This window comes from Arachis ipaensis, chromosome B06, assembly GCF_000816755.2.
Source record: "Arachis ipaensis cultivar K30076 chromosome B06, Araip1.1, whole genome shotgun sequence".
In the NCBI taxonomy this organism is placed as follows: domain Eukaryota; kingdom Viridiplantae; phylum Streptophyta; class Magnoliopsida; order Fabales; family Fabaceae; genus Arachis; species Arachis ipaensis.
This window is the reverse complement of record NC_029790.2, coordinates 27,133,885-27,148,135: the sequence shown is the minus strand read 5'-3', so window position 1 is coordinate 27,148,135 and position 14,251 is coordinate 27,133,885. Positions and strand designations below refer to the sequence as shown.

Here is a 14,251-nt window from a genome sequence, read left to right as displayed (position 1 = left end):
CTTTACTCTATTATTTTTTTTTAACCGAAAAAAGTCTAGGCCGACGGACTTGCCCGTCCGGTCTGCCAAAATTCGCAAGTTTGACTCTACGGATTTGGTAGATTTTTTATTTGGTACGTTCTAAATCTTAGCCTAGCCAATTATTTATTATCATTATTATTATTATTTTTTTTTTTTGCGGATTTGACAGGTTGGCTGGACAGGTTCGGCACGTTTTCACAACTCAAACAAACGGTGAACTTTTGAATTGGAAGGTAGAGGGAGCCATGCCCGCGCCTCGGGCCCACATTATTGGAAACACTTAAGAGTATCCGAGCCCAAATTGAACGGGCTTCTAACAGCTTAAGTAGGGCATAGGAACATTCTAGAAAGAACCCAAACCCTAGCTATATATAACACAACTTAAACCACCCACTCTCCCTCTTCCTCTTTGCATCTAAACTTGGAACACAGTGTTTGCGCTGTGTCCTCACATTCTTAGATCTCTTTCTCCGTTTTCTCGCCGACGCAAAAAGCAGCAGTTAGGATCCAATGGCCGGAAAAGGAGAGGGACCAGCCATCGGAATCGATCTCGGAACCACGTACTCGTGCGTCGGAGTTTGGCAGCATGACCGTGTTGAGATCATCGCCAACGACCAAGGAAACAGAACGACGCCGTCCTACGTCGCATTCACCGACGCCGAGCGTCTCATAGGCGATGCCGCCAAGAACCAGGTCGCCATGAACCCTATCAACACTGTCTTCGGTGAGATCTACTTTTCCATGCACAAATTCTCTTAGAACCTTATTGTCGTTCTCTCTGCTATCTCAGTAAGCTAAATGGATTAGTTTTATTTGATGTATGCGATCTTATGTTGTGTTGAACCGTGTAGATAGTTAATCTAAGAGCATTTATTGAAAGCTTCATTTGTTGACTTGGTTTGGAGTATTTAATATTTATAAAAGGATTAATGGTTCTAGATCTAGTATAGTAGAAATCTTATCTCGTTTTTCATGATGCGTCAATATAATCTTAAATTACGAAATTTTGAATATCATCCGTCGATGTAAATCACTGTTGGATCTGGTCTGACGTTACTTCGTACTTCAAGTTCCAAGATTTGACTCTCAATAGGTTGAAGGTTTGTATGTGTATTAGTTATTGTACAGTATTAATATGGGTCTTACTCGGATGAAAGTTGTATATATTTTAGTTAGTTTATGGTTCAATATATTGATTGTTTATAAATTGTCTTCTCTCTCAGATGCCAAGAGGCTGATTGGTCGCAGATTTAGCGATCCCTCTGTGCAGAGTGATATTAAGTTGTGGCCATTTAAGGTTATTTCTGGACCTGCTGAGAAGCCCATGATTGTGGTTAACTACAAGGGTGAAGAGAAACAATTTGCCGCAGAAGAGATCTCTTCTATGGTACTCATGAAGATGCGTGAGATTGCGGAGGCGTATCTTGGCTCTTCAGTGAAGAACGCTGTTGTTACTGTCCCTGCTTACTTCAATGATTCTCAGCGTCAGGCAACCAAGGATGCTGGTGTTATTGCTGGTCTTAATGTCATGAGAATTATCAATGAGCCTACTGCTGCTGCCATTGCATATGGTCTTGACAAGAAGGCAACAAGCGTTGGTGAGAAGAATGTCTTGATTTTTGATCTTGGTGGAGGTACTTTTGATGTATCCTTGCTTACTATTGAGGAAGGTATCTTTGAGGTGAAGGCTACAGCTGGAGACACCCATCTTGGGGGCGAAGATTTTGATAACAGAATGGTGAACCACTTTGTTCAGGAGTTTAAGAGAAAGAACAAGAAGGACATAAGTGGCAACCCTAGAGCTCTTAGGAGGTTGAGGACAGCTTGTGAGAGGGCAAAGAGGACTCTTTCGTCTACTGCCCAGACCACCATTGAAATTGATTCGCTGTATGAGGGAATTGATTTCTATTCTCCAATTACTCGTGCAAGGTTTGAGGAGCTCAATATGGATCTTTTCAGGAAGTGTATGGAGCCGGTTGAGAAATGTTTGAGAGATGCTAAAATGGACAAAAGAAGTGTCCATGATGTTGTCCTTGTTGGCGGTTCAACTAGAATTCCCAAGGTTCAACAACTTTTGCAAGATTTCTTCAATGGAAAGGAATTGTGCAAGAGCATTAATCCTGATGAGGCTGTTGCCTATGGTGCTGCAGTTCAGGCTGCCATCTTGAGTGGTGAGGGCAATGAAAAGGTTCAGGACCTACTCCTTCTTGATGTCACCCCTCTGTCACTTGGTTTGGAGACTGCTGGTGGTGTGATGACCGTCCTGATCCCAAGGAACACTACAATTCCAACAAAGAAGGAACAAGTTTTCTCAACATATTCGGACAACCAGCCTGGTGTGTTGATCCAGGTCTTCGAGGGTGAGAGAACAAGGACAAGGGATAACAATTTGTTGGGCAAATTTGAACTTTCAGGCATTCCTCCTGCTCCCAGGGGTGTTCCACAGATCACTGTGTGTTTTGACATTGATGCCAATGGTATCTTGAATGTGTCTGCGGAAGACAAAACTACTGGCCAGAAGAATAAGATCACCATCACCAATGACAAGGGAAGACTTTCAAAGGAAGATATAGAGAAGATGGTTCAAGAGGCTGAGAAGTACAAGTCTGAGGATGAAGAGCATAAAAAGAAGGTTGAAGCCAAGAATGCTTTGGAAAACTATGCATACAACATGAGGAACACCGTGAAGGATGACAAGATTGGAGGAAAACTTGACCCAGCTGACAAGAAGAAGATTGAGGATGCCATTGAGCAATCTATTCAGTGGCTAGACAGCAACCAGCTTGCCGAAGCAGATGAGTTTGAGGATAAGATGAAGGAACTGGAAAGCATCTGCAATCCAATCATTGCCAAGATGTACCAAGGTGGTGCTGGTCCTGATGTTGGTGGAGCTGGTGCAGCCGAAGATGACTATGCTCCCTCTGGTGGAAGTGGTGCTGGCCCTAAGATTGAGGAAGTCGACTAAATTTAGTTGTTTTCCTAAATTATTATATCTTTGATGTGTTTTGTTGCACCTATGTTACTTGGTTTTTAGTATCGAAGACAACTATTTTAAGTAATCTATTTGGTTTGTGTACTTAAATTTCAGTTGACACGGGTTACTGAAATATTTATACATTTTGCCCCCTTTGGAATTATTTTTCCGATGTCCTGGGATGTGTGTCGTCCTTTGGTTCATTATTGTTTAGGGCTTTAGGCGCATAAAAGCATTTTCTTTATCCGAAGTGAATAGACTAATTGCTTCTTACCCAATTCATCATGGCAATGTTGCCTCCAGGTCTATGTATATGATACAGTAGGATCCTATAAGATGATTCCTGAAAATATATTCCAGCAGTATGTTTAACACCTTTTGATCATTACTAGGGGTGTTCATGGGTCGGGTAAAATCGGATTTGATGTGATTCAGACTCGGTTCGAAATATATACCGGTCTATTTGTTAGATTCAAACACATAAAAACCCGGTAAAAACCGGGCTTTTAATATTATTTTCTTGTAAGCTAGCATGTGAAAATATTCAAATTTTTAAAACTCAAACCATTATGATATTGTAAAATTTACTTAGAAAAATATAACAAGAACCAATACTTCTCCAAATTTAAAGCATAACCACAATCAATACTAATATTGTTTAATAACATCAAATATTTAAATCAATACAAATAATATAATATTATACATTAGTCTAAAGTCTTGTGCATTTTAAATATAAAACATTAACTTATAGTCTTATAATGACTAATAACACAAAATATTAAGGTTTACAATACTTAAATTCCACATAAGAATAGCCATTATCCATCACTAATAACAAAATATTAATTGTGTATGATAACCGGGACACTGGGCCGAGTTCGGGTGGCCCGAGCTATGGTCCGGACCTGATCCGAAATAATGATCGGGTCTATTTTTGAGACCCTTACCCGGCCTTAAACCTGGTGAAATCACACTAAATTAGCCCCTAAAAAATTCGGAACCGGGCCGAATTTTCGGGACGGACCGAACTATGAACACCCCTAACTACAGTTGAGATGAACCAATTTTAGTTCATTATTAGCCTTTTTCTCAATTCACTTTAGTACTATATTTAAAAAATAGAAATGTTTGGTAATCAAAGAAAAATAAAAAATTAACCAAAAACAATTATAATTTGTCTTATTTAGTATTTATTAATTGTTGCTGTTTCTTTTGTCTCCTTAGCATTACTGAAAAGAAATAAGAAATATGTATAGAGTAGTACTAGGGAGTCAACAGATTTTGTGATTTGTAGCTATTAATTAGTCATCAATAGTATTTTTAATAGTGTGAGATTACATCTTACCATGGAGCATTACTTTTTTTTTTTGCTGGCTAAATGTTGAACAAATTTTAATAAAAGTGCTGGTCGCTTAGACTTTCTCGTATGTATATTCTTTTCTGTTGGTATATGGACATGATTAATAATTGATAATGATAACCGTAGAGCAAATATTTTATATTTCATTAAAAACTTATTTAGAGAAAGTAGGTAAGATATGTTGGGGTGTACGTGGATCGGATCGTATATGATATCCGAGGTTTTTTAGTGTCGGATCCGACCCGATCCGATTCGCAAATGTGCGGATCGGATATCGGATATATCCGCATAATTGAACCTTCTCTTTCTAATCATATTTTTATGTAAAAAATTCAATAAAAATATTTCTTTCACACTTTTAAACTTATTTATTCTTAAAATATTAAATTTTTTCTAAATAAAAAATAAAATAATACAATATATGAATAATATGCGGATGTAGAGCAGATATTCGGGATCTGATCCGATCAATCTGCGGATCGGATCGTATCCACAATTTTCGGATCGAATGCGGATATTTATCGCGAATCTGCGAATACGATCCGATCCATGAATACCCCTAAAGATATGTGTTTAAACATGCGGTAAATAGAAATGTACATAAACACAAGTATATATTAGGACAAATCACTATATTAAGCCAAGGGGAGGAAAAAATTACAGAAATCCACCAAACCAAAAATTTGTTCATGAATCAACCAAGAGCCATTTGTATATAGTTCGAATCAGCCTAATCCAAACTCTAATTACATGTAATTCGAATCACACTGATTCGAACTACTCACACACGCATACACCCACTAATTCGAATAAACCTGATTCGAATTACACCCACAGTAATTCGAATCAGGTGATTCCAATTACACTCACACACGCTGCACATAGTAATTTGAATTGGCCAGATTCGAATTACTCATGATTTAATTCTGCCCATTCTTTTATTAAAAAATTAATAATTGATTAAAAAAATTAAAAATTTAGAAATTTAAAAAATATATATTTTATTTCATGCATTAAAAAAAAGCTAACAAAATATTTAATTACGAGACTTCTTTAAAATATTAATGAGCTATCAATTCGAATTTCATACAATACTCTTTTGCCCATTTTTAATAGTTCATGAATATTTTTTTATAAATTTTTTTAATAAATTTATTTAAATTATACAACAAAAAAATATTTTATTCTATACAAAATAATTTAAAAAAATGGCTTAAAAGATGTTAGGAGTACTATAAAAATTTGTAATGTCCTAATGACTTAAGACATTAAATAAATACTTTACATAGTCAATAATAATTTAGAAATTAAAAAAAATATAGTTATAACCAGTATTTACCTAAATTACTAGAATATTACAAATTTTTATGGTACTCCTAATATTTTTTAAGTCATTTTTTTAAAATTGTTTTGCATAGAAAATGACTTAAAATGGCTTAAAATATCCTTTATTCTATGCAAAATAATTTTAAAAAAATGGCTTAAAAAATATTATGAGTACTATAAAAGTTTGTAATATCCTAATGATTTAGGACATTAAAGAAATACTCTACATAATCAATAATAATTTAGAAATTAAAAAAATATAGTTATAACCAGTATTTACCTAAATTACTAGAATATTACAAATTTTTATAGTACTTCTAACATTTTTTAAGCCATTTTTTTAAAATTATTTTGTATAGAAAATGGCTTAAAATGGCTTAAAATGCCCTTTATTCTATGCAAAATAATTTAAAAAAACATGGCTTAAAAAATATTAGGAGTACTATAAAAGTTTGTAATATGCTAGTAATTTAGGTAAATACTGGTTATAACTATATTTTGTTTAATTTCTAAATTATTATTGACAATGTAGAGTATTTCTTTAATGTCTTAAGTCATTAGGACATTACAAATTTTTATAGTACTCCTAATACTCCTAACATCTTTTAAGCCATTTTTTAAATTATTTTGTATAGAATAAAATATTTTTTTGTGGTATAATTTAAATAAATTTATTAAAAAAATTTATTAAAAAATATTCATGAGCTATTAAAAATGGACAAAAGAGTATTGTATGAAATTTGAATTGATAGCTCATTAATATTTTAAAGAAGTCTGTAATTAAATATTTTGTTAGCTTTTTTTAATGCATGAAATAAAATAGATATTTTTTATATTTTTAAATTATTAATTTTTTAATCAATTATTATTTTTTTAATAAAAGAATGGACAGAATTAAATCATGAGTAATTCGAATTTGACCAATTCGAATTACTGTGTGCAGGAGTGTGAGTGTAATTCGGATCACCTGATTCGAATTATTGTGGTCTATAAGTGTAATTCGAATCAGGTTGATTTGAATAAGTGGGTATGCACGTGTGTGAGTAGTTCGAATATTCGAATTACATGTATATAAAATTTAAAACAACCTAATTCAAACTATATAAAAATATCCATTGGTTAATTTCTGAACCAATTTTTAATTTGGCCGATCTTTATAATTTTTTACTGTCCTTGACTTATTTATGTTATTTGCCCCGTATATTATTTTGTATAGAGTATATCCAATTTGAGGGGAAAAAAACGGAAACTCCTTCCGCATAAGGCGTGGATTATGTTTAATGTTGTACAATGTGCACAATTTGATTGCTATTTGACTACTACTTACACACGTACATGTAGAATCAGTGATCAAGTAATCAAGAATCTTGTTACAGATTCAGAATGTCTATTGAACCTGTCCTCTATTTTCAACCAACACAAAACCATTGCACATAAAAAAGCTGAGATAAACCTCAAACAAAACTAATAAATAAGCCGGCAATACTGTTACAACTTACAAGTTGCGTTAAAACTGGCGAGGCGGTGCTTTCGCACAAGGACGAAACTAGAAAAAAGAATCTTGCAAAATACATCTTTTGGAAGGATAAAATAAAAAAAGAGAAAATAAAAACTGAAAGTGAAAAGAAAATTGATTATCAGCACCGCATAACAAAAATCAAACACCGTTATCCCTCACTTCCTCTCTGTCTCAGTCTCGCTGGACTCTACAACGCCAGATTCAGATTCTTCCACCAATCAATCCAATTTTCAGTTGCCTGCACCAACTTCATTTTAATATAATATATTATACTATATCCATGTAAATTATTTACGAACATTTTTGCATGCGTCTCGTAGCGGGAGCAGCTGAAGCCGGCAATTCGTCTCACTGTGAAACGTCAACATCCATTGCTGACGTTGACCACAATTTCTAGGGTTCTTTCTTCTTTTGTATAGCTATTATCTGTATCTGTAGCCATATATAATTATCTATAACTATTCGAAGTGGATCGGGAACTTGAACCAATGGCGTCTGCAAGCGCAAATCCTTGCCGCGACGAAGAGGCGCCACTCGTCGCCGCCGATTCCTCGCCGGTTGAAGCAATCAAGACCAAGAGCCACACTAAGGATGTTCATATTTTGAGCTTGGCATTTCTCTTGATATTCCTTGCCTATGGAGCTGCTCAGAATCTTCAGAGTACTCTCAACACTGTAATTTAATTAACACACACATTCTCTCTCTCTCACGTTGTTTAATTTAATTTGTTGAATTGGTTTAATTAATTTTTGGTAAATTCAGGAGGAGGACTTGGGGACTACGTCGCTTGGGATCCTGTATTTGTCTTTCACTTTTTTCTCGGTGGTTGCTTCATTGGTGGTGCGGGTTCTCAGCCCCAAAATTGCTTTGATTATTGGTTCAACTGGTTATTGGTTGTATGTTGCTGCAAACTTGAAGCCAAATTGGTAATTAGTAATTACTTACTACCTAAATTTTTTTTAGTGTTCATTATTGTCTACAAGTATTCAGATGGAATTGAAATTCTGCGGCCATCTAGGTATTATCACAAGGAAAGAAAAAGATCCAAGTAAAAACAACTTTTTTGCGCGTGTTTATTTACTATGAGAAGCAATTTCCTCGGCAGTTTAAAAGAGAATTTAGGAAAGGGACAACGGAAAAGTTTCCCAATTGTGTTTCTTTACCTATTAAGTAAACATATAAGTACTCACTGCTCATGGGAGAAATAGGTGGCGGTTTTGTAGCTAAATTCAATGAATCTGTAGAAGGATTGTTGATTTCGAACTTCACAAGGATCACAATAGCAAAGCTGCAAGGGATAAAAAGGAATTGTTATCAGCATTCCTTACTTGTAGTGGTGTGGGTGGAACAAGTCTTTTTTTTGAGTTTGATTTTGGAGAGAGTACCATAAGAATGCAGTTAACAATGCACATGTACTGGTGCTATGTATGCCCCTAAATCAACAATTTGACTGAATTCCTGATGAATTATTACATCACCATGGCTGGTTGGACTAGTTTAATATTTTATCCATGAAAAGTAAATTGAACTCTCAACAACTTACAGATATGCTGTGATTAGTTGTATATAGGGATTCTTGAATGGTTTTGATATTCTTGACGGCTGACCATTTGTTGGTTGTACATGCCTACTCATAGTTCTGCTGATATGAGTGCATCATTTGTATTGAACTTTGTGTCCTTGTATGCTGAAATTATACTAAATTATGATCCATACCTTTAACACTGATTGATTCTTCACCAGGTATACACTGGTTCCAGCCTCTTTGTACCTCGGGTTTTGTGCTTCAATAATATGGGTTGGACAGGTACACATAATTCGCCAAGGCTCTGCAGTTCCTTCAAATTGTGATTAGTCACCTAAATCTTTACAAATCCTAGTTTGACCTGACAGGGAACGTATCTCACATCCACTGCACGCAGTCATGCTACAGATTACAACTTGCATGAAGGTGCAGTAATTGGTGATTTCAATGGGGAATTCTGGGCTGTGTATGCACTCCATCAGGTGAGCAAATTGTTCTAGACTCAAGTTTGATCACTTTCTTTTTTTCTGTTTCTTTAAATAATAATATTTATACATGAAAAAGTCTAGAGGACCAGCAACTTTATTAAATTCTGGCCAGCATGTAACCAGCAAAAGAAAAGTGAGTAATCTCACACCATTGGATAAAATCTCACACCATTAAAATCATCATTGATGGCTACTTGATAACTACAAATCACAAAAGTTGCTGGCCCTCTAGCACTCCTCTTTATACATTTTAGGATGCATATTTACTAAAAACTATTTTGCAGTTTATTGGAAATCTCATCACATTTGCTCTATTGAGTGATGGCCAGGTATGTGGCTGTTAGACTTTACATTGTTCAACTTTTCTTCTAGTTTTGTTTATTAACTATCGACTGCTGGTCTGTGGTTTGTTCAAGCTTACCCTTTCCTCATTAGTCACCATAAATGAGGACTACTGCTGACAGTATCTTTTCAGAAAAGAATTAACAACTGGCTTCGTGGTTGAAAGAACTGAAGGTCTATTGTTGAATCAAAATAACACTAGCAGTTCTATTATGGAAAGTGTTTAGCTTTTGTTGATGTTGTGTATTTAATATTATTTATTTATTTATTTAAAATTTTTAAAGCTAAGCACTTGCAAAGTTTCAATGGCTTTGTAAGTATGGTGAGTTGATGATATTGACACTGTAATTTAGCATTTGCTGTATTTAATTTTTAATTTTCATATTTATGTTTAATGATTGGAAATATGTTATTTTGTATACCATACATACTACACAAAAAAACTTGAAGGAAATGTAAAAATGATCAGGGTTTTTGATGTACCCTTTTACAATAAATACTCATGTTTCATACTAGCTAGTTTCATGTTTTGAAATGCTCAGGGTTTGAATTTTCTTTATCGTTTTTTTCTTTCCTTGTCATTGCAGGAAGGAACTACCAATGGCACTACTGTATTGTTTGTTATATTCCTTTGTGTTATGACCTTTGGTGCAGTACTAATGTTCTTCCTGACTAACCGGAGTGGTAATAGTAAGGAAGAATATGAATTTTCAGGTGCTGGTGTTTGTTCATCCATTAAATCCCTATCTAGATCACTTACCAGTGCATTGTCTGATGTAAGAATGTTGTTGACCATACCCCTCATTGCTTATTCGGGTCTACAGCAAGCATTTGTGTGGTAATCTCATGTTTATTATAAGGCATTCACCCTCATGACCTTCTACTAATCATTTTCTGATTTCTGGTGTCCTTTGACATGCACTCTGTCTTGGGTGTTAATCAACTACTCTTTCGCAGGGCTGAATTTACCAAGTATGTTGTGACCCCTGCAATTGGTGTTTCTGGTGTCGGCAGTGCAATGGCAGCATATGGGGCTTTTGATGGAATAGTAAGTATGGAAAGCAGGCTCTGGTTCCTTGCCTTTCCCATCAAAATATTTTACCCCATACTATATACAAATGAATTACTTTGAGATCATTAATATTTATTTCCTTATTTTTAAAAATCTTTCAGTGTTCTCTGGCCGCTGGTCGACTCACCACTGGTCTTGCTTCTATTACGTCCATAGTGTCAGTAGGAGCATTTGTTCAGGCACTTGTATATATCTTACTTCTTCTAGATGTCAGGTCTGCAATAAATACACTTCGCTTAATTTGTGAATATTGTTTTCCCCTCTGTAACTCTTTCTTCCTTTGCACACTCCTGTTGCAGCATGTCTAGCGGATGGGTCGGTACCCTATACATACTCTTTTTGGCTGCATTATTGGGCATTGGTGATGGAGTTCTGATGACACAGCTCAATGCTTTGCTTGGAATGCTATTTAAACATGACACGGTATATCATATGCCACAGACAACATCATGATCCTTAAATTGGGTTGCAACTTGCAATATTCAGATCATATCCTATTGATTTGTTTACCTTGCCTTTCCATTTCTTTATGGAGGCTGTATGCTTGATAGTTTGTTTGGGATATATCACTATGAATTGCTTGTTCATGTGTCCAAGCTGATTACTCTATAAGTTTCATTCAAAACTAGTGCATTCCCTGCTGTTTTCCTCTTATTACATTCTCCTCACATCCCTGATATATTTTTTCTGCAATGTTACCAATAGTTACTTTAAGTTACCTCTTGTTTCAAGTTTGTTTTGCTTTCGCGTGTAGGAAGGGGCCTTTGCGCAGCTAAAGATATGGCAAAGCGCTACAATTTCTATAGTATTTTTTGCGGCACCACACATCTCATTCCAGGCAGTGCTCGTGATATCGCTGGTGTTGCTATGCTCCTCATTCGGCAGTTTTCTGTGGCTAGCTCTCAAGGTGGCTAAGACACCCTCATCCACTCCCCGGGAGTGAATTCAACGCTGTACAACTGCAAGCATAATAGATCCAGTATAAACTATATGATCTCTATTTTTGCCTATATACCCTATCTATCCATTGGAACTACCTCTTTTATTTATGGTGACATTTCTTGCGGTTCAATGTGCTGTGTAAAATTATAAATTGTGATAATTGTAATTTATAATTAAAAGCTCACGTAGCACACACATACACAAATCTGTTGTTGGTTATTGGGTGTCTCAAATTAATATGTGAGCTTCAGTGATTTACTTGTTAGAGATAGAGGACGCAATGCTGGGGTAAGATGTGTGCAAAACTGAAGGTAGATTTCAATTTTGACCTTTTCTAGAGGGTATAGTGCGGAAGCAACCATATTTCTAAACAACCGGTACCTTGTTTCCACGCATACAACATTTTTATTTTAATTTTTAGATATGGTGGAGTCGCTCTCCAGTCTTTTTTGTTTTCATCTAAAACAGAACTATACCGAACCCATGGACGCCTAGTGGCAAATTCTGAACCCCATAACTTGGTCAGAATGGCCATCATGCGACTCATTAAGTCAAAATCCACGTCAATCCTCATTGGTCCATCGGAACCAAAATCACCAACATCCTCAAAAAGTAGTTATGATTAGGTTGTTCTGCACCTAATTTCACTGCACCCCTATTTTGTTTATAAAGACTATTTCTACCAAAGACGGAGGAGCCACCATAAGATGCCTCTCTGGCTCTCTAACTTTATCCGTTTGCACCTCACAACCCCATGGCCTATTCTAATCTATGCTGCCACTTGGACAACCATGCTAACCTTCACGGTGGTGGTGGCCGCGCTCTCGCTGCAGGTGGCATTCGTCTCGGCCATAACCCCATCCTCTTCGTTCTCCCAGAAGTGCAACAATGTTGGATCTATTAGAATGCCCTTGGACTTCCCAGGAGACATCCTCTGTTTTCCTGCTCCTCTGTTGTTGAAATCTAAGGTTGATCTTATCGTGCCTCCGGTCTTTGCGGCGGTAATTGTAGCCGCCTCTGCCTTCATGGTCCGTGCTGTGGGCTTGTTTGATCGTGATCAAACTCCTTGAAGATGTACCCTAACTTGTTTTTCCTTTTTAGATTCAGATGCCAGGGGATAGTTAAGATACCGAATTCATGCCAAACTCTTCAATTTCTTTTAACATTGACCTTTGTAAATCCACACAACGAAATTGATACAATAGATTTTCAGGGTTAAGTATAAGTGTTTAGCTATCATGCTGAACTGAAATTGATGCCTTCTATTGTTATTTTTTTTCCTTTCGGCATTTGGTTTGTCTTAGCACGTTTATCAGAAAATCCAATTCATAACTATTAAGTCCACTCTTTAAATTACACACATAAATTCAAAGTCAACATAGAGAAAATGTCTGGGAAACATCGTATAAAGCGAGAAATTATGATAACAACTAGTAATGGGTTTTGATGGATAGACTTGAGAACTTGACTAGGATTCTGTCCCAAACAAACAGCAAAAGGTTACTTAAGCTTTAGAAATTGAATTGATGAGTCTTTCACTGAAATCCCAGAGTTTCCTTCCAAGCTGTTCGTTTGAGGCAAATTTGCTTGGTTTAACCTTATTGCAATCCACAAAGTACTTGCCAGTTTCACCTTTCACGCTTGGGTGCAGAGCAACATAGCATGTCGTGGCTGCTCCCTGTTACATTATAAACAACAAATTATAATTCATCACATTTATTGTTACATGTCCTCACTCACAGATCCAAAAAATTTTAATAATGGAAACAAAATATATATAAAATAATAATAATATTTTAGTTTAAATACTTTATTAGTTCTTATACTTTAATAAAAATTTATAGAGTAATTAAACCTAATTTTTATAAGAGTAAAATATCGTTTTTGTCCTAAACGTTTGGGGTAAATCCTATTTATGTCTCTAACGTTTAAATCGTCCTATTTGTATCCCTAACGTTTATAAAATTGATTCAATGTTATCCTACTATCAATTATACTAACAAATCAGATTACATTTTTCAATTATTTTCACTTGGATGTATTCATTCTCAATTAGGTCTCACTTGGATGTATTCGATTTTAATATTATACCCACTATTTGTATTTAGATTCAATTATGTTCCTAGAAAAGTGAATTATGTAAATGTTGTAGGAATTAGTTTCAACTTTTGATGAGCTATTTTTCGGAGTGGATCATCGATTCTATCCCAAACATTTGTATTCTAACTTCAAGAAAAGATTTTTAAAACTCAAACTAAAGCGTTCATGATGTGTAATTGACGGAAGGATAACATTGAATCACTTTTATAAACGTTAGGGATACAAATAGGACAATTTAAACGTTAGGAACACAAATAGAATTTAACCCAAACGTTTGAGACAAAAACGATACTTTACTCTTTTTATAATTATATTTTATTATTATAAAATATAATTAATTTTCAAAATATCTAATTATAAATTAAAAAATTAAAATAGTAATTTAAATAATAAAAATTTTTTTCAGGGGTGAATTCTTTGGTGTAAAAAAAGAGAATCTTCTACACATGTATTAATGTTTTGTCAAAATATATTATTTGTCCATTGTTAACGTTAGAGGTGGCAACAGGAGTGAGAACGAGTTAGGGAATTGGTTAGGTTTGTCCGGTCGAATCTAATTTGTGGACCTTGACCCTACTC

The 14,251-nt window shown here is 35.2% G+C and overlaps 3 protein-coding genes across 4 annotated transcripts in view; 2 read left to right on the top strand and 1 right to left on the bottom strand.

The window, feature by feature from the left end:
- Positions 398-3,158, top strand: LOC107648185 (probable mediator of RNA polymerase II transcription subunit 37c). The gene is made up of 2 exons (XM_016352158.2): positions 398-745; positions 1,245-3,158. The coding sequence occupies exons 1-2, from the start codon at positions 532-534 to the stop codon at positions 2,984-2,986; spliced, it is 1,956 nt and encodes a 651-aa protein (XP_016207644.1). The 5' UTR covers positions 398-531; the 3' UTR covers positions 2,987-3,158.
- LOC107648183 (UNC93-like protein 3) lies at positions 7,228-11,839 on the top strand. The gene is made up of 10 exons (XM_016352157.2): positions 7,228-7,877; positions 7,966-8,129; positions 8,947-9,010; positions 9,097-9,210; positions 9,501-9,545; positions 10,146-10,396; positions 10,516-10,606; positions 10,732-10,844; positions 10,930-11,053; positions 11,385-11,839. The coding sequence occupies exons 1-10, from the start codon at positions 7,692-7,694 to the stop codon at positions 11,571-11,573; spliced, it is 1,341 nt and encodes a 446-aa protein (XP_016207643.1). The 5' UTR covers positions 7,228-7,691; the 3' UTR covers positions 11,574-11,839.
- The window catches only part of LOC107648182 (short-chain dehydrogenase TIC 32, chloroplastic), a 7,495-nt gene continuing 6,058 nt past the window's right edge, over positions 12,815-14,251 (bottom strand). For both annotated transcript variants that reach the window (XM_016352156.2, XM_016352155.2), the window contains exon 8: positions 12,815-13,250. In XM_016352156.2, coding sequence (XP_016207642.1) covers positions 13,201-13,250 — 50 coding nt within the window. In that variant the 3' untranslated portion in view covers positions 12,815-13,200. The remainder of the gene's footprint in view (positions 13,251-14,251) is intronic.

What these genes read in the sequence shown, in the direction of transcription:
- LOC107648185 (XM_016352158.2), top strand. Translation starts at nt 532, where the DNA reads ATGGCCGGAAAAGGAGAGGGACCAGCCATCGGAATCGATCTCGGAACC. An exon ending in CCCTATCAACACTGTCTTCG is followed by an intron (nt 746 to 1,244) that starts GTGAGATCTACT and finishes CTTCTCTCTCAG; the next exon opens with ATGCCAAGAGGCTGATTGGT.
- LOC107648183 (XM_016352157.2), top strand. Translation starts at nt 7,692, where the DNA reads ATGGCGTCTGCAAGCGCAAATCCTTGCCGCGACGAAGAGGCGCCACTC. An exon ending in TTCAGAGTACTCTCAACACT is followed by an intron (nt 7,878 to 7,965) that starts GTAATTTAATTA and finishes TGGTAAATTCAG; the next exon opens with GAGGAGGACTTGGGGACTAC. An exon ending in CAATAATATGGGTTGGACAG is followed by an intron (nt 9,011 to 9,096) that starts GTACACATAATT and finishes TTGACCTGACAG; the next exon opens with GGAACGTATCTCACATCCAC.